This window comes from Egretta garzetta, unplaced genomic scaffold (assembly GCF_000687185.1).
Source record: "Egretta garzetta isolate BGI_Z169 unplaced genomic scaffold, ASM68718v1 scaffold130, whole genome shotgun sequence".
NCBI classification, from domain to species: domain Eukaryota; kingdom Metazoa; phylum Chordata; class Aves; order Pelecaniformes; family Ardeidae; genus Egretta; species Egretta garzetta.
In genome coordinates, this window is record NW_009258284.1 from 1,739,077 (window position 1) to 1,758,765 (window position 19,689).

General features: G+C 38.0%; 1 protein-coding gene across 3 annotated transcripts; it reads right to left on the bottom strand.

Moving 5' to 3' along the window:
* Positions 1 to 1,753: 1,753 nt before the first annotated feature.
* MEMO1 (mediator of cell motility 1) lies at positions 1,754 to 19,317 on the bottom strand. Of its 3 annotated transcripts, none has more exons than XM_035892500.1 (8): positions 16,746 to 16,820; positions 16,179 to 16,258; positions 14,653 to 14,765; positions 13,185 to 13,296; positions 12,041 to 12,183; positions 10,795 to 10,871; positions 5,144 to 5,248; positions 1,754 to 3,808 (listed from the first exon to the last, which is right to left on the bottom strand). In XM_035892500.1, exons 4-8 carry the CDS (start codon positions 13,268 to 13,270, stop codon positions 3,578 to 3,580), a joined length of 642 nt encoding a protein of 213 aa, XP_035748393.1. In that variant the 5' UTR covers positions 13,271 to 13,296; positions 14,653 to 14,765; positions 16,179 to 16,258; positions 16,746 to 16,820; the 3' UTR covers positions 1,754 to 3,577. The 3 variants fall into 3 exon arrangements, with proteins under 3 accessions (XP_035748393.1, XP_035748400.1, XP_035748386.1); XM_035892507.1 differs by lacking the exon at positions 16,179 to 16,258 and adding an exon at positions 15,238 to 15,440 and having other exon boundaries at positions 16,746 to 16,810; XM_035892493.1 differs by lacking the exons at positions 14,653 to 14,765; positions 16,179 to 16,258 and adding an exon at positions 19,215 to 19,317 and having other exon boundaries at positions 16,746 to 16,814.
* Between the last annotated feature and the right edge of the window lie 372 nt (positions 19,318 to 19,689).

Consider the following 19,689-nt stretch of genomic DNA (forward strand, 5'->3'; position numbering starts at 1 on the left):
CTGAAATTCATTTTTTCTTCACACTGAAGATCTTTGCAAGGCTAGCTTGAAGGCTTAAATTTCAGAGTTTCTCATGGAAATAGGAAGGCAAGAGGCCACCTATACAAGGGCCTTTAAACATCTCCCCACGAACAGAACAGCCTGGGCAATTTTTGAGCGCGGATCAGATGCTAGTTCACAGACTGAACGCAGCCCAAGGAAATAACAACTGCAAATCACGGTGACTGATGCCATTTGAAAGCAAAGCGTCCTTTGATTCGGAGGAGAGCATTTTTCCTGAGGGGAGTAAGGGGAAAAGGACAAACCTGAAATGGAAAAACCCTACACCAACCACCGAAACAACATGTCAAAGCAGCATGAGATTCCATGTGCAGGCAACAAATGGACACATTACCCGCCCCCCCCCCAGTTTCAAGCCTGCAGCAATATCCAGAACTCCTGAAAAACAGCAATGAGCCCCTGACCGGGAAACAGTAACAGCAAGAGCTGGGTCTAAAAATGCCCGGGCAAACTCAGCATTTCCGAAGGCTCCAAGAAAGGAGACTGCGCTGGAGTAAGAGTTCACTTCAAATAACAACATCAGGTCAAAGCCGCTGGAGGCACGGGCGTTTTTGACTCGCACCATGCTGAAGGCACCCGGTGCCGCGAGGGGCAAGGGTGTTCTCAGGCTCCATTAAAAGCAAGAGGCGGCTCCATGGGGAACGCCCGCGCAGGCATTCGCCACCCAACTTATGGGATGCTGCTTATGCCCGTGCCTCCTCTTGCTTCTGCTGATCTAAACCCACAGCCGGGGAAGACCTACTGCTCCGTTTCAATGTCAAAACCACTAAGCTGAAGAATTAAGAATTCAGCAGACAGTACTTTAAAAGCACTTTTTAAAGACAGTGTTTAAAAACCCAAACCCCATAAAGCTCTTTTGTGAACAACAGAACAGAAAAACAAAGGAGTATTTTAATCGACATTTTCACACGTTGAACATTTCTCCAAAATGCCAAAATTTTAAAATGAGAATCACGTCTCTGGCTGGATTTATTGCACCAGAAGAGTGGTCAAAGCTCAGCCATCCTACACATAGAAGAAGCCTCCACAAAAGTGAATAGAACTGTGAATATTCAATGTTGTCTAAACCAGGCACTGTCCCAAAATGCTGTATTCAAATGCGTACTTGACTGAGAATAAAATGTGTGGTAAAGCTAAAATAATGGAACTAGAGTCCTGAGCGAAGGTCTTTGCAGGATTTTGTTATTCTCCTTATTTGCTTTGCCTTCTGACACATTTTAAACTGACTCGCCAGGCAACTGAGCATTGAAGTCAACTCCCTCCAACCCCACCAAAAGACAAGCCCAAAAAAACCCTGAGTTCTTTGAAATCAGGTATTTTCTGCTCTCAAACAGGGGTTTTACAAGAAGTCCTTCTGAAGTTAGAGCAGGTTTCACAACGCTTTAAATTTCTCTCTGAGCGGGCTTCTGAACTGTCATTGCTGGTTATTAGTAGGCACAGAAATTCCCATTTTAATTAGAAACTTTATTTTGAAATACATTACACAGTTTACATGTGCTTTCACTGTAAGATACTTCAATAACATTGTGCTGAGCAAAACGGCTGACCAATTTCCTTGCAGCTCTTCCAGTTAAGTTTTGGTTTTATTAAAACTATCTTAGAGAGCTAAGATGCAACTTGGGCATTTGTATTCAGAGGCTAATTACTATGATTACTTTAGGGAGAATGTATATACTTAATTGTTCCAATTAACCATGTATTTCAATGACAACATTAAGCATTTGGCATAAGACTGAAAGAAACCGGAGTCCTAATTAAACTTGTATTCACCCAAGATTAAAGAAAAAAAAAATTAATCTTCATGATCAAACTACTTTTTTTGATAAGGCACAGTCAAGTATTTATAAAGACTGGCTACCAGTTCAGTTTTGCCTGCACAGCCTTCCTGCTGGTCTGTCAAAAGCTGTGTTCCCCGTCTGCTGCTGAGACTTGTCAAGAACAAGGCAGAGCAATAAGGCAACTAAAAGAACGGACATGCAAAGGAGTTTAGCTTTTGGGATGGATTCTGAGGATTTGCAAAGTAGTTCATTTTGTAAATGGAGCATTCACCTGTTGTTATTGAAACGGTGGCCAACTCTGACAGGGAAAATAGAAGTGGTGCAAGCAGTGCCTGTTTGCAAAAGGCTACTTTAATAGAAAAATCAAAATGTTTGGTGCACTTTCAGGTAAAGACTTTGCATGCAGCAATTCCCACAACTTTCAAAGATAATCCAAATTGAATTCTGAAATTCCCCTCTGCCACCCAGAAAAGCTGAATGTACCAGGAGGTTGCCTGACAGTAGGTGAAATACCAGGGAATGAAATCTCCATTTAGATAATGAGCCAGTACTGCCATCCTACTTTGCATTTCTTATCAGAACAAAAGGAAGTCTTCAGGAATGATAACAACTCAAATCATTACACCATTATTTTGGCTGGAAGAAAATTCAAGAACTCCCAAGATGTGATGATGTTTAAAGAACATGAAACAATCCTACCCACAGTCAAAGAATAAAAAATAAAAATAAGAGAAGTCTTATCTTCCCCTCCCAATTAAATCCTTGAGGAGTAATTGCTTGAGCTTAGCACTGTATGGCTTCTGTGGCCTATGAACACTCTACGAGTTCCCATTTTCAAGCTACCGTTTGTTTTCAATTTTAAGTCACTTCAAATAAAAATACTGCATCCATTTCACTTTAATAATCAAACAGCATAAAAATCATTAAAAGTATTTCTGATATAAATCTGTACCACATACTAAAAGATACTACTTTATAGGTAAATGTAAACCAAAAATAATTAGAATATACAAAAGGTTTTTAAAATTCTTTTGCACAGCTGAACTCATGGTGCCGGTTTAAGATTAAAAAAAAATAATCTGTAAATTAAGTAGTCATAACAAATGTTGAATATAAAATACATTCTAAAGTATTTTACAAAATGGCTGAATTATTGAGTATAAGAACTGAGGATAAAGGATGTTAATGACAAGCAGCCACATACAGAACACAAAGCAATAAGTTTAAATCAGACTATTTTGGTTTGTGTAGCCCTTTATTAGCAACTAAAATAGAAGATATCTGTTGTACATCACGGGTAGTAACTGACTATACTGGAGTTTTATTATATTCTAATACAGGATCATTTATAAATGCGTTGTTTTCCTTTTTTTTTTTTTCTTTTATTAAAAAGCTTCCACTCCTTTTTCTGTTTACAACTTGCAAAACTATTCTGAAAGCTGAGTACATGTGCACAGGTCTGCAAAGAGTGCAAATTTAGGATATGGTAAATGCTTTACATGTTGTATTTGTAAGGACTGTCTGCCACCATACCTTCATAGCCTTTTATCTTTTCCAAAAAAAGAACCAAAAAAAAAAAAAAAAATCAAAAAAAAAAATTTAAAAAAAAAAAAAAATCACAAAATGTTTCGATACCAGCCTTCCTTCCATTGTCCTAAACAAGAAAGCATTTTTAAATGAGTTGAAACTAAGGAAGGACTACACCTACTAGAAAAGAAGAGTTCTATTAGTTTGAGGTTTCAGTATACCCAAAGACCAGGGACTGTATCTTTGTAAGGGCTAGGCTGGGACCCCGTATACAGAGTGTGTGCAGGTGCCATCCCTGAGCATTCAGCGGTTCGGTGGACCATAAGCGCTCCAGCTGCGTAACTCACTGAGCTGTCTTGCCAGTTTCGACACTGGCTTGACTGAGCATAATTCAAAAATGAAAAGCTCATATTCATTCCATTCTTCTGGAGCTCGTTGATAGCCTGAAGAGAGGAAAAAAAGCTGCTTAAAAAAAAAAAGGTATTGGTGAAATGATGACATTTTCTACATCTCCATCCTCTCCCCTCACCCAGGGGTCCTTGCACCATCTCTCGCAATAATATAAGCACCTCTGAGTAATTTGTGGACCTAACACTTTTCTGTGCTGTTTCATTTACTGACACTCTCCCCCCTGCACTATGTACATCCATGCAGTTTCATAAAGCAATACTAAACAACCTTTCAAAACAGATCCTTTAGAAACAATGCTTTCAGTTCCATAGCAAATTTATACAGAAGCACAGATGTAACAAAAAAAACCCTTCAACACTATCGACACTTTTCAGATCGTATTTCTTCCATTAAAGAAAAAGAATGAACCAAGATAATTCATTAAAGTGTGACAACTGGCAAAAGTGAATGAACAGAATTTCGCTCAGATTCACTGCAAAACTAATCATTATCTGAGGCTAAGAGTTGGATATTTTTGCAGAGTTGTCACTGTACTGAATTTTGCTACATGCGTCCCCCAATATTGATATTGCTCATACAAACTTTTATAGACTCCAATTTACAAGGTTCCTCTATGTGTTCTCCATATAGACTACATTTCCAGTGAATTAAGTTTTCCCTTTTAAAAAGGTTAGCATGCTTCCAGTTTCAGATTTGAATTACAGTAAAAATACGGTGAGATTCATTCAAGCAATACGACAGCACTCGAGCAGTGCTGTAAAGCAGCTGTGACCCAATTTAGACAACTAAGTTAAGCCAGGTTTATGTTTGCACTGCATCACCAAAGCAGAATACGGTAACTAGAAAGTACCAGTTAATCTGAATTCTAATTGCCATTAATTTATGAGTTAACGGTGCACTGCACTAATACTTACAGAGGCAATCTCTCATCGTGTTTTCCAAACTCAAAAACGCTGCCAAACATTAAAAGGCACTCACAATAGCTAGCTAACAGCAATACAGAAAAAATATCTACGTGTTGGTAAGTACTGATTCAAAAGAGTAAGTACTTACTTCTTAAGGGAGATGGATTTATTTGTTTATTTAGGGCCAAAAGAAAGTGAATGATTGTATTTCATTGAAATTCAAAACGAACATGGCACCTCATCTCCCTTAGGGAACTGAAAACCTTCAGCCCTTGTAAAAGCATACATTTGTCTACAGGCAAGACGTGGAAATTGGAGGCCAAGCTGAGAACACTTGGAAAAATAAATTAATTCAAGACTTGCCATTTTAGAAGTAGGGAATACTCCAGCAATATTGTATTCAAAACAAATGTAAGCATTTTGCTAAAAGTTACATTTTGCAACAAATCAAAAGTTACTTACGTTTAATAATACGCCAATAGGATGTCTTCCACATATTGTATTATGGTATTTCTTCAAGTAATTGCTAAAAGATACAGGATCTAGCTGCTCTATAATGCTCATACCCTGAAAAAGAATCGATACCAATGATTACTTCACACATTCATAAGCAGCTGTTTATACATCACCTATTTATGACAAGACAGAATGCTTCAGTATGAAAAAACCCTCTAATTTGTACCAAGGGTATCAAGGGAATCTCAGCATGTGAGCTCTAGCTTGTAGTCATCTTGTTGCCATCCTTTGCCAAACTAAAAGCGCAGGAGCTCTTCCAAAGCTGTCAGTGATCCACAGATCTGTGAAGATCTTTGCAGATGCCAGTGAAGCTCATGTTAAAAAAGCTCCTCCTGCAGACTGGCTGATCCCCACCTCCAAGGGTGCCCTACTTCCATAGGATTTTGTACAGCTACAACCAGGTAAATTCACTAAAAGAGCAAAGCAGGAAGACGTTTTGCCTCGACCACTTCTCCCTGATAACAGGGCCGAGCACTTGCCTGGGACTTCTGGATGTCCAAACCCCCTAGACAAATCATCAATATATACACATGCAATTCAAGCATGTAGCAAGTGTAATGTATCCTAGACACATCAGGCATGCAAGGCAGTTGATCTGAGCACAGGCTGACCGTCTGCTCGGAGCATAAAAAGCAGATCCAGAACACCTCTAAAGCGCTAGAAAGTTGGTGCACAACAGAAACATCAGAGCCAGGAGATGATGCTTCCACTTTACATGAGGCAGTCACACATATACAGCCTTTACTCCATCCACAGTGAGACCCATCATCCCATGGAGTCATACTATGGAAAACAAAACCTTCCACATATACAACATTTGCACTCTTAAAGAATCCTACAACTCCATACACAGCCTACTCCTACCCCACCCCACAGAGCAGATCAAATGCAAGGAAAGTAGTTTAAAGCAAGTCTAAATCAATTATTGTCTGCGTTTTATCATGGCTTTGCTGTTTTGCCTGTATTAGACTCCACCCTCTTGTGTTTTTCCTTCCTCTGAAAATCATTAATTCTCTTCACTGGGTAAATAAGCTCCAGACACTCAATAATTCAGTAAGACACATAGTTGTGCTTCTTACATGTAGCTGATGAAGGTTTTCTTCAGAGACTGGAAAAAATCACACACTTTGCATGGGAACAACGGGAGGTTCGTATCAGAAAGGGAGCGAATTTCTCCTAAGGTTTCTGCGATTGCCCCAACCCCTTCCCCTGCTTTTGGGAATGTGTGGGTGATAAAAGGAGAAATCACAATGCGGGAAGCAGTCAGTCTGTCTGAAGTCTCAACCTCAAGAGTGAAACCTCTTGAATACTCTACGAGGGTGTTGGCTCATCTGGCAGATAGGCTAATTATTCAGACTGGCTCCCAGTTTACAGTGTAGGAGCTGGAGATTTCCAACAAAGTCAGGGAGGATTAGAAAACAGCAACCACAACCACCACCTCTGTGTACTTTTCATTAAAAACAGACGTAAGATGAATTCATAGAGAGATACATTTTATGGAAAAATATTTATGGAAAAATAAAACCAAACTATGCTGACCAATTGCTGGCAAGAGCAATTCCAGGGTTATGGAGATGGTGCTTGGACCCCCGGCTGGTAATTCAGCTGTTACTCACTCCAGATCTACAGAACCTAAGTAAGTGCCAAAAAAATAAAGGTAGCTATTCTCTAACTAGCAGTGATTACACAGATTATCATTGCATTTCTAAAGTTTAAGCAGCATGTCTTTGAACCATCTGTTTACTCGTAAATTGTACATGCCAATAGACAGCTAAAGAAAGCTGAACCAAACTTAACTATATACTCAAGTGAAACTAAACATGCATAAGGCACTTACTCAGATACTGAACAGCTCATAAGAATATATTTTGTAAACCCTTCCATGACTTTATAAAAAATGAAAAATAGCTGCTCAATTGAGAGAGAGAGGCTCAGTTTATAGCTGTAAGTCACTGGAACATACTGGCCAGAGGCATTTGAGCATTTGTCTCAAATGAACGGACATGGATTTATCAGAATGCCTAGTAAGCTCATTTCAGTGCACAGTTCAGCACTGCAAAACATTTAGAGCTATGCAGTTCATCCCAGCAAACGCTAACAGAGCTCCATACATCACAGATTGGAGAGAATCCATAGGAAACAGGTATTAACACGTACCTGTAAGCATTCAGCTGTACTGAACTTTTCAATCTTTTGGATTTAAAAATTGTTGTGGCAGAGGAGCAAAGACTACCAAGCTTATTTCTCAGTCTAAAATGGTGTTGAGGAACAAAGGAAACATTTTTGTGAGGCTGGGTTTTATTTTTCTAAAAAGCAGAAGTATGAAGCTAATCATTTTCAGTATTCAAAATAACTCAGCCAGGCATGGTTCAGAACAGAGTTAAAATATATGACAAAACCCCCATGATAAAAATCCAAACCATCACACAGTTCTGCAGTTTACCATATGGTTATTATGGCACCACAAAGAAATTGCGTATCTCAGTTAACCAGACACTGTAAATGGCATCTACAATATCCTAGCATAGCAGACTTAATATGATTAAAAGCAGTTAAATTCTTAAAGATCGTCCCCATAGGACCAGGTACCTATAAGCTTACCAAAAAAAAAAAAACAAAAAACAAAAAACCCAAACCCAACAAAACCCAAACAAACCAAAAATAACTCATGGGCTAATTTTAGACTACAATAATCCTTTGGCTGGTCAAGTTTAAGTTTGCAATCAGTTACTTCAGCTGCTTCTTCACACTTAAAAAAAAATAAAATCTAAAAATAGTAGCATGCTTATAGAAGTAGAAACAAACTTGGTCTTAGCAGTAGCCAGTCCAACTACCTTTGCATGGAAGGGTCACCCCGACTAGAAGATGAACAACCAACAGGAAAATGACTGGCTGGGCACAGCAGAGAGAGCAGGGAGCTGGGCGCCCAGGCAAGAGTCATGGTCTTGCATTACGCCCAAGCTGAGGCCTTCCCAGGCTGAAGCCCCGTGGAAGGTGCTGGCACACCGCAGTGGCACTGCAGAAGCCACCAGAATTCCGTAGTCCATTACAGCCACCAGAGTAGCCACCCGTTCCATGAGCATGCACAGCTCCTGCTGGCTGTTCCTGCACAGCGCTCCTCAGTGCCTGCATTATCCTCCTCCTTCAGCATCCAGGGTAACAGAATCCTCCTCTTGAACTCAAGTGAGGCATAAGGTTTCACAAATAGATATAAAATGAGCAATCTGGCAGTGAAGATTGAAGTGAGCAGTCTGCACTTTCTGGCTAGCCATAATCAAAAAATAATTACTCTTCCATGACATCTTACAGAATACTCCCCCACTTTTACTTAAAAAGATGGTTAGGTATCAGGTTATGATACACAAACAAATTATTGCACATCAGCTGCTCAATTATAACTCTTCATTTGAGGGTTCTTTCCTAAGGAACCCCTATTAACCATGGGGCTGTTTACTCCTTTCACCGTCGCTTCACAAGGTGCACTGTGATACCCCCAGGGTAACAGAGCGGTCACATTAAGAGTTACCATGGAGAAACCGATGTCTGCCCAGCAGTATTTACTACTCTATTTTTTTTTTATGCTGGAGTCTAAGGGCTCTAGCTTAAAATCACAGCAAATAAAATTTCTCACACCGGTTACCAGGTTAGCAAATCTTCAATGCCCAAAGCGTTTAGCGTAGTTTATGCACTAGCTGGGAAAATCATCGTGCATCTGTACTTAAGGTGCAGCCTAAATAAGGAAGAGACCAATGTCCTCCACCAAGGGCACTTCTCAGGAAAAGTCATTTCATCTTAAGCCAGAATGTCTTCCTGCTTACAAAGCGCTCACCCGACTGTTTTGCTAGTTAGGGCCAATAAAACTATTGGGCCAGTAATAGCAGAGGTTAAAACCTCTGATGGTTCCAATACAGTTTTGTCTCTATCTTAATGCTATTTTCTCTGCGGAGAGGCCTGGTGGTTACAACAATACAAGCTGCTTCAGCATGCCAAATGACATTCAAAAAATTCAGTACTAAGGAAACAAGAAATAGCTGAGTGGGGCATATAAAATTGAATAAACTCCTTCCAAAAGCCAGGGAAACATGACAGGGAGATCTTTGTGGCATTGTGGATAGCGTCCCAAGTGTACCCACAATACTGCTAAAAAGAAATTTCTGAAATTCACCAAAAGCAAAACCTACTCTGTACAAAGTTTGAATACCAAGTCACATGTTTATATATGGCAAAATATAAACAGGCAAAAATCACCACAGTATACTGCTATGCAGCATGTTTAGTTTTCCAGATAAACTTAAGATTGAAAAAGTATTGTTATAGTTATTAAACCGTAGATGTAATTTTCAACGTTACAAAAAATGTAATTTCCTTTTGGCTGAATAACTACCAAAAGAAAGAGTTCGTGCAGCAATGTATTCACGAAAAGTAATTAAATGCCAAAGTCCAGCCTTTCTACAAGCCTTCACTGCAGATATTAACAAGAGGAAAGGTAATGTTTGCTAATGCACCTTAATCCGCCCTCCTGCAAAAACACTCAGAGCTGCAAATTCTGGGACTCTGTAGAAAAACACTTGACTTTATAGAGAAACCTATCAACTGACAACAAAAAATATTAAAAATGGGATAGATAGAATGAAGGCCAATTATTTACTGTTTCCATTCCAGCGACGAATAGTGGAAAAACAAAAGAGTTTAATATAGATACACAAAGCAAAAAACTCCAGAGATTTCTCCAGCAGATAGGATTTATTCCTTCAAGACATGGAAAAAAATTAACATGCCCTGAATAACAACAGTTCTCTCGTCTAACAGATTTTACAGAACTTACATAAACGATCCGAATAGTTTTAAAACAAATTTTAAGGTTACGTATTTCCAAGAGAATTACTCCTATTCTGTGTCTCAAGTATAGTCTTGAACATTAACACGATTTTTTTCATTTAAAAAGAAATCCTTGGCTCCTGTAACTGCAGAGGAAATGCATCTTAATCGGCATCATGATCTTTATGTATTTAGAATTCCTTTCAGCCGTTTTTCAAACCCAGAATGAAGTACAGTCTATCATTTTTCCCCACCACCTACTGCAGAGTAAGGGACGAGGGGGAAGAATACTCCCAAGGAAACGGTGCCTTTAGTTTTCCTGACCAGCACAATCCGCTACAGCCTTTCCTCCTCAAAATGGATGTTGCCGAAACCATTAGCATAATCACAACGCTGTTTCGATATGCAGGTATCATAGCTATCAAGCCTGAACTACCACAATACTTGATTCATAATTCTTATTGCTTCTCAAAAAGGTAAGAGGGTATGTGGACAGGAATTACATTACACTAGGGCATTTTAGGTAGGCAAACATGCATTTATTCTCATCAATTATGCTTACTAGATTACACCCGCAATATAATGTGCGCAGTCAGTCAGATGGAGGATACTAGCTAAAAACAACAGCTAAGTTCTTATTGTGGTAAACAAAGGAAAAGTATACAGTCAATAAAATAGCTATTCTATAATATTTTGTTAGAGAAACTTCTAAAGTGTTCAAAGAAATGTAATGTACAGGAGAAATTTGTTAGTTAGTTCCACCAAATCTGAAAACTTACCATTTTATCTAGGTGCTCAATGGATCTATAAATTTCTCCTTGGGATTCATCATAGTAACTGTAACGGAACCTCTGACCTTGAAACAAAAATCATGTATAAAATAAAAAAGGGAAAAATCGTAGCTAAAACACTCCCTAGTACTTACTAAATAATTGAAATTATAATATTTGTAAAGTAGTAATCTTCATTTATTTTATACTTTATAGCTGCACTGAGGAAATTCTAGGGCAATTATCAAAGTAGCAGCCCAGAAGCGAAGTAAAAAATACATGATGGGCAGCTATATTCCTAAAGAAAAACCTGCTAGGTAGAACTGACACTGCTATATCACTTACTAATTGCCTGTTATTGCCTTGGAATCCAATTCTACAAATTAAGAAGTAAAGCAACATTTCATTTCACTATCCCTCTTGACAAAGTCAACCCTGGAGTCAGGCTACTTCTGCGTGCACAATACCCACAGTAAATGAAGGTTAAAAGAAAAGGTTCAAGATAATTCAATGAACACTTCTAGATGGTTCATTAGCCACAACAGAACCCAGGTCATTCTTATATCCCTCCACCTATTCCACAATTCAAAGATGAGCAAAATATGCGCTTAATTACGTCAGTTGACCAAGGATGACAATGAAAAAAGGGAAGAAGGTCTGTTGTGTAACATAAAACGTATCTTTCTGAAGCAGTCCCCTTTCCAGCTATTATCACACTTAAAAGAAAAATAAAATGTTAAAGCAGGACAGAAGTCAAGGCTTCTGGAGTCTTTATAGCTCTGCCACCAAGATGAACTGGGATAGCTCTGGTGAATTGGCATAAATACTCCATCTGCTATCTTACCCAGCAGTAAAACGTACAAAACTTATTTCTGTCAGAGGGATGTTGCCATGTCCGGTGAATTTTTAGCTAATTAGTTTTGCAAGTTGCTTTGAGGTGCTTAAAAGAAGAGTAAAAAGAGCAAGAAACTTCAGACACTTATTTCATTGCAGCAGTGAAGAGATGCATATAAACCCATACACCTTCACCGTTTATTTCCTCTGCTACACTGAAAACACATTACCACATTAATATTTTTCATTTATTGTTCCAGATTAAAAAAAGAAAAGTCCTTTTTTAGCTTTACAAAGGCATTTACGTTTCAAAGATACATTTATCAGAAGTTAAAATGTTCAATGTTTAATAAAATACATTATTTGAAAATCACTATAAGATATTCATCATACTGTTTTAATGAAGAGATGTGAAACTTACCCCAATGGCAAAAGTCAGAAGAAACCACAAAGAGGTTACTAGGATCAGCTAGGTATTTACTGAAGAGTTTTCCAAATTCCTGCTCTTTTGACTCACTCAGTGCTCCGACCAACACAGGAATAATAGTAAACTCATCCTTATGGCTTATAAGCAAAAGAAAAGAGGTTGTAATTCAAGTAACAGCTGAAGTTTTTTCAGGGCTTGCTAACTGCAATTGCAGAATGGTTTAGAAGGGCACTATTGAATTGAACATACAGTGAATTTGATAAGGTCATACTAGGAAGTTGTTTCAGAACCTGGAACTACCTCAATTTCAGAAAACAAATCCCCCCACAAACAGTATTTATCTTTGCTGCAAAGTGAAAACACCAGGCAAACAAAAAGAAAAGACACAATGAAACCAGCAATAAAGCAAGAATGAAATTCTCCCTGTACTGATGCTGCACAAATGTTGGGTAATTTTCCAACGTATATGAAAATGCTCAAGATAGCACCCAGATGTACACTGATCCTTCCAGGGAAAATTACAAATATGATGGAAGAAAATATAAAAGATAATGATGGGGGACGGACACACACACACACACTACAAATTGACAAAAATTATCACCTTTAAAGAAAAATTATTCAAAGTACGCATCTGAAATAGCAGGTGTAAACAGAACCCTGATTTCAAAATTAGTATTAAGGCTCTGGACAAACTTAAAATACCACAGAAAACACCTATTAGTATTTGAACTTCTTTCAGAGATGCCGTGCAAAAATGAAAAAAAAAATAAAAATCAGCTATTGAGAAAGATTAATGAAAGCATATCTAATATTAACTGTATTAAGTCAATACAAACATATAAAACTTGTTTATAAGGGGTGTTCCAATTTCATCATTCAGGTGTTTGCTCTGCTCACAGTTTCTATTATGGCAACTAATACATACAGCAACAGAGGGTCTCTGACCCTCTCCTCCACAGAATTTTTACTGGGGGGGGTGTGGAGGAGTGTGGGTATTATATACCATATAATAACATCATATAGGGTATTATATACCATAAAGGGTATTATTACTTCCTACTGCACTTCACATGTAGTTCAAACATTTAAGGCATGTAATGCTCATTCTTGTAGAAGAAGTAATTAGCCCTAGTACCTTTCCATGGCTTTAGCAGTATAAGGCAAATGCATTTCAATACTGTGTTCATCTTCATCTGTCTGTAGGGACATACGTTCAAACATTCCAGTCTTCCACAATTCTCCATAAACTGAAATGAATTAAAGATTAATTTTTACTCCTTTTTTTTAAAAAAAAAAAAAAACCCACTGTAAAGCAAGCTACAGTGTATCTTTATAAGAACAAGCCCACTGTAACCAATTACTTGCCTCCAAGGGCTGTCATCATAAACAACCTGTTTTTTAAATAAATTCAGGATTAAAATTATGTTCAAGTCATTAAGATGCAGACGTATTTGATTCGGTTTACAAAATAAGCGTGTTAAATCAGTGACCTTGTCAGTATATTGCGGAAGATTTTCAGTTATAATACAAAATTTAAGTAACACAAATAAAACACATTTGAACATATGCATGCACTTCCCCAGTCACTGAATTCTTATTTTCACAAATTACACCATCATAGGTTTAAAAAAAAAAAAAAAAAAAAGAAACTGCTGATCAGCTGAGCCATTGCTGGATGTGTTATTTAATACAATTTATTATTAACAGAATCATGAAATCTAGAGACAGCAAAAACTGATTAATTAATCCACATTTATAAGTTAACTTTTCTACTCTCAAGCGCACTTGGTGGTATGCAGAGTCATGTCTACATTTTGAAAACTCTCCACTGGATGAAGAATTTGATGTAGAGCTGTGCCTCCTTCTCCACTCCATAAAGGAGTTCTAAGAAACCGAAACATTTGTTACCTAAGGGAATTTCTGCAGGCACTATGTAGAAAGCCTGAACTAACTTGCTTAATCACAGTCATGATGAAATAGCAATACATCTGCACTCATCAGCCCTTCTGAAAAAGGCACTGTATTTTTTAGGTATACCTCAAAATACATCAAAGTCAAAATATCAAATTTATCTTGAAAGACTGGTATTTCATGAACTAACAGCTTTTAAGTTCTGTAGGTACTCTGCCAGTTAAAAAAAAAAAAAGTCACATGCAATAATGCATCCAAGTAATAGCAGCTTTTTGTTCCTCTTTTAGAAATAAACCAACTAAACCACTTTTTTTTTTCCCAGACAGAATACTTCACAGAATAACGGAACAGGTGTGTAATGGGCTATTATTCAAATGTAACACTTTTAAATTTTGAGAGCCCTTTTAAAGATCAGTTGTCAAGAGGCACACACTCTTAATGGGAAAGAGATGCAAAGATTGAGAATTCTTTACTTGCAAGAGCAGGAGAGACGTTAAGGTTATGATATAGCAATGCCTGCAACCACCAGGGTCTTTCAGAAGTTAGCTTTCATTGCAGTAAAAACCGACTTATACTGGTACGCCGCTTAAAAGCAATGAAGTGCCCAACCAGAGAGTCCTCAGCACTGCAGTACCACAGTTAATACTCGAGCCTCAGCAATCTTCAAGATGTAAGCTTTATCATGCACTTACTCTTTTGGTCAATTCGGAGATCATACAGAGGTGTTCTATAAATGTCCACACTGGAAAGTGCACATCGGGAAAGGGGCACGTGATGGGAAGGCCCAAGAATGAAAATTTTTCGGCTACAACAATTAACACAAAAGCCCACAATTTAGACAACTGCAATTGTACACAGACTTGGTTTAGAGCAACAAGTTCAATAAAAACGTACAAAGCGATACTTTCTGGTGGTTACCAAGAGAGGTTTACTCTGCTGCGTCTAAGACCACAGATCAAATCCATGGCCTAGCCTTGCTCGGTATCTCAAAACCGATCGTGAGATCAGTTCGATAATGCTTCCCTTAGCCTTAAACCTCTTAAGCAGGTTACATATCAGAGGGCACTCATCAGCTAGAAATCTGTCTGACAGGGCTCATTTGGAGGCTGAACGATGTGTTACAGCCCCTTAGAACAGATTTTTGGATTCTCTCCTCGGACCAACACAACCTTCAGTTACACACCACATTCAACAACTACAGGTATGTGCCCTCAAATCAGGATTATGGGTTTATTAGCCATTCGGAGCTTTTCACTTATTTACTTGATTAGCCTTACTTCAGATTTCACCAAATTCAAATTTAAGTCATTATCACATGCTGTTTTTATCCAGCTATTCCATCAACAACATGGACTTGGACAGGCACCCGTTTGTAGCTTTAGCTGATAACGGTGAGCTTTCACACATCGTCATGATGTTATTTCATCAAGTCCGCAGTTCCTGGCTCTTGATTAGATGTTAAGGGTCTCCTGCCACAGGACTTAAAGAAAAGAAGAAAAAAAACCTATAGGAAATTCAGCTTTTCAGATTCAGGATCGTATCATCTTGCTTCTGGAAGTGAACTAACGGGGTGGGAGACGTGTAAAGATTTTTTTCTTTTTCCCCCTACATGTGGAGTGCTATAGCAAGCTATGCTGAAACCCTAAAACTTTTTACAGAGCTCATAAAACCAAAATATCCAAACGTGCAATACTTCAGCTGGAAGATGAATGGCTGGCCCGTTCTAAACATCCCATGTGGTAAAACAGCAAATGATCCAGAAAGTTCAATCAACTCCGTGTCACTGAACCTGGGGAATGCAACTTGTTCTAGAAATTTCAGAAAAACTAGTTATCTGTCACACTGTAAGTTATCTTCATTTTGTTTACAATAGTTTAGAAAGAACCAAAACCATTGCCTTTGGAGAGCATTACAACATGTTACGTCATAAGGAACTGATAGACATAGCCAGTTTTTATATTAACATTGCAAAATACATACTTTGAGTAAATACTAGAGAAGTTTTAAATTTGTGTCATTTAAATAAATGTTGCAGTCATCACAACACATAAGAATTATATTCCTTTAACCTAGAATAACTGGATTCATATTTTCAGAGGCAGGCACAGACTACAGTAGTGTGTTGGGTTTTTTTTTCTTTTTTTTTTTTTTTTAAACTGTCATGCTGTTAGAAGCACAAGTCCATTTAAAATTATTACAGTAAGTAACTTTCACTGACTTCAAATATTATATACACACACTGGTCACTTTCTCCACAGCAGAAGAGAATCCTGGTAGCATTCAGCCCATAATCCTGCACTGAAAAACCAATGCAGAATCATGATCAAATATTTTAACATATGTAAAAACCAAACAAAACCTCCCAATGAAAACAAAGCAAAAGAAACAAAGACACTCTGCAACCAGGAAAAAAAAAAAGCTTGGGCTTTTATAAAAGCAGTGGAACATCAAGCAATGAAGTAAATTAAATGTTTTTACCTGCAAAAAGAACACCTTTAACCCCTCCCTTCTAAAAAGTTACTTATGAATAGTTCTCAATAATTTTTGAAAATACTGCTTTACATTTTAATTTTCAACAATATCATATTGTTTTTTTCCTTTGTAACATCCGAACAATTTGAATATATATAATGTTAAAACAGAAGGGATGAATAAAAGACTAAAAAGAGTACAAAATTAATATCTGAGTACTTTGAGGTGTAAGAATGTAAAAAGAACATTCAGCTTCTCAGAAAATTGCAATGGCATTGCCTTACACTTTGTAAAGAAAAACTTTTATACTTACGTAATGTTAGGATCCACTTGTTTGTAAGCATGGGCTGCACAAGATCCACAATAGGTATATCCTGCATGGCTGCAAATCAAGGTGTACAAAATGTTAGCGTGTTAAATATTGTTTAACATTTTAAATATGTTGGTATTGCTACTAAATGTTCATATCTTAAATATTCTTTGCCCCCTGTGAACTAGAAATAGTAAGAGTGATCCAAAACTCCTGATACAGCTGAAGAGCACCGTTCCAGTACGAGGGATGTATTTTTTAAAAAACTATCAGTGACCATTTACTGGAAAGTTGGTAAGTAAGCCTCCAGATCAAAGCACTTTTTGTCACTCGTGAAGGATACAGGCAGGCAGGCTACACAACTGCATACTATCAGAAGCTCATGATAATGCTAAGAGTGCAGCCAGGGGACAAGGGAATAACAAGATGCTGGAGAAAGCTCTTCTAACCACGCTCTAGTAATGGAATACAATGACAGCAGAGGGGTCTGGCAAAGAGAGACTAGATGTTAACAGTAGATAAAGAAAATAAAAATGCTCTGTCGTTGCAGAAGAATACCTCAGGAAGAGAATGAATAGGCACAAGAAAAGGAGTGGAACGCAGCACAGTAGCTTTTCCTGCAGAGAACGCGACATATGCTTTATCATTTCCTATTATTCTGGCCTGGAGCCCTTCTCGACCCATGTTTCTGTGTATGCTCCAAAACCATTCATAATTATTCTGACTACTTGTTTCAAATCTTAACACCCGTTCCGTTCAAGACTGTTAAAAACAGAAGATTCAGTTTACAGTGCTAAAAGCATTAATTCCAGAGAACGTTCATTCCTCAGGGTCCCAAGGCCAAGTGGTGGAGAACAGCTCATGGTCACTCAGCAGCACGTCCACAGCAGAAGGCTATGTCCACACTGCACAGCACTTGGGCCACATTGTTTCTGGAGCACCTGTGACCCTAGTTTAGGTTAGATATTAGGAAAAATGTTTTCAATGAAAGGGTTGTCAAACATTGGAATGAGCTGCCCAGGGAAGTGGTCAAGTCCCCATCCCTGGAGGTATTTAAAAGACGGGCAGACGAGGTGCTTAGGGACATGCTTTAGTGGTGGGATGGCAGGGTTAGGTCAATGGTTGGACTTGATGATCTTAAAGGTCTTTTCCAACCTAAACGATTCTATGATTCTATGATTTTGAGTCAAGTATGTGCAACAACACAACTAAAGCTTTTCAGATGGTCTTTTTACACAATGACACTGAGAATGAGACGTACTCCAAGTCCTGGGACATATAGGATATTTGAAGATACAAGCTCCCCATTGACAGCATTGGAGGATTTTATATTTATTCATATGTATGTATGCATAAATGCATGTATACACACCCACAGAACGACACATCCAGCAAGTTACCCTGAAAATTACCCTGGGGTTTTACTTCAGTGTCACTTACTCATTCTGAAGAGCTCAGAAAGGCACTGACATACACATGCTAAGGGGATAAACAGGAGACTGACACTTTGCGAACCAGCACGGTATGCTATGATAATGTCAACAGAGCCTTCTGAAAGGTTCCCTCTGCTACAAGCTTTTTCAGTCTTTTGTAAAAATATTAGCCATATCCCACTTTATGGGGGGGGAAAACAAAGGCACAGTTAATGAAACAATTTGGTAAGACCATGGGACCTTTTTCCAGCGGTTCTGGAAAAATAACCCAGGTTACCTAATCTGCAGCTGAAAGGCCTTTGTCCAGACATTCCTGCAAGAAACACTAAGGCAGATTTGGGACAATTTCTTCTGCACATTCAATACTATTATGGAATACTTCAAACATCATGTCAACGCTATGTCAGTACAGGAAAAACATAATTTTTAAGGTGCTTTTTCTAGCATTTCCTTCCAACTCACAATAAATTGGAATGACCCAACATACTTTTCTTATTATATGCCTTGACCATCTTCAGTAAATTGAATTTTACCTAAATAGTTTAGATGACCCCTGTTTCTCCTGTGGACAAAAATACCCAAACAGAACCAAACTAAAATAACAAAAGTAAACCATTATGAATAGCTGAACAGTGTTTCATTACTTTTGTTTTAAGCTTTGCCAAACTTTGATTTGGAGGCGATGTTGATGTTTTGTTGGGGTTTGGGTTTTTTTTAATATGCATAGCTGTTACATACTACAAGTGAGCTTGAAGAGTTGTCATCTTTAGACTACCACTCCACTAATACACTTCTTATCTGTCTTACTGGATCACAAGGGCATGTTATATCTTCAGTCCATCAGTGAAAGGAAACTAATCATATATCAAAATGTGTACGGATTTCTTCCATTTCATGCCATATCCAGAATACTTATTTAGGAACCATGACATTTTTTTCAGCTAAAAGTTAGCTTTCACCAGTTTTCAAAATCACTCAAAATAAAGAAGCATTTAACTGATTGAGTATTATATATACTAAAACCAGATTTCAAACTTACGGTGCAATAATGGCTCTAGCAGGTCTCTTTGTGGACTGTACTTGAGAAAGCCAACCTTCTAGTTGTGCATTCAGCTGGGGTCCTATGAAGAGACAAGGAAATACTTAAGCCATAAAGGAATCTAAAATACCTCAAGAATTAACAAATAAAGTCCAAAGTCCAATAGATTTAAAATCACCTTAAAAATCAAAGCATGTATTTAAATCTCAAAAGAAAAAAAAAAAGTAAACCCAACACGCCTGTAAAGTTGAAGGTTACAGTAGGAAAGTTTCAACCTCCCAGTCCAGGAAATTCATTTATTGTACATCCAAACACACAGTTACTGTTTCTTGCCCTGTGGACTGATGCACATACCGTTTCATCACTAGAAAGGATGGTTGCTGATCTCAAAAGGGAGGCTAACAGATGATCGATTCTTCTGGTAATCATATTTGCAGAATTCAGAAGTAAAAAGTTAAGATGACCTACACCAAGA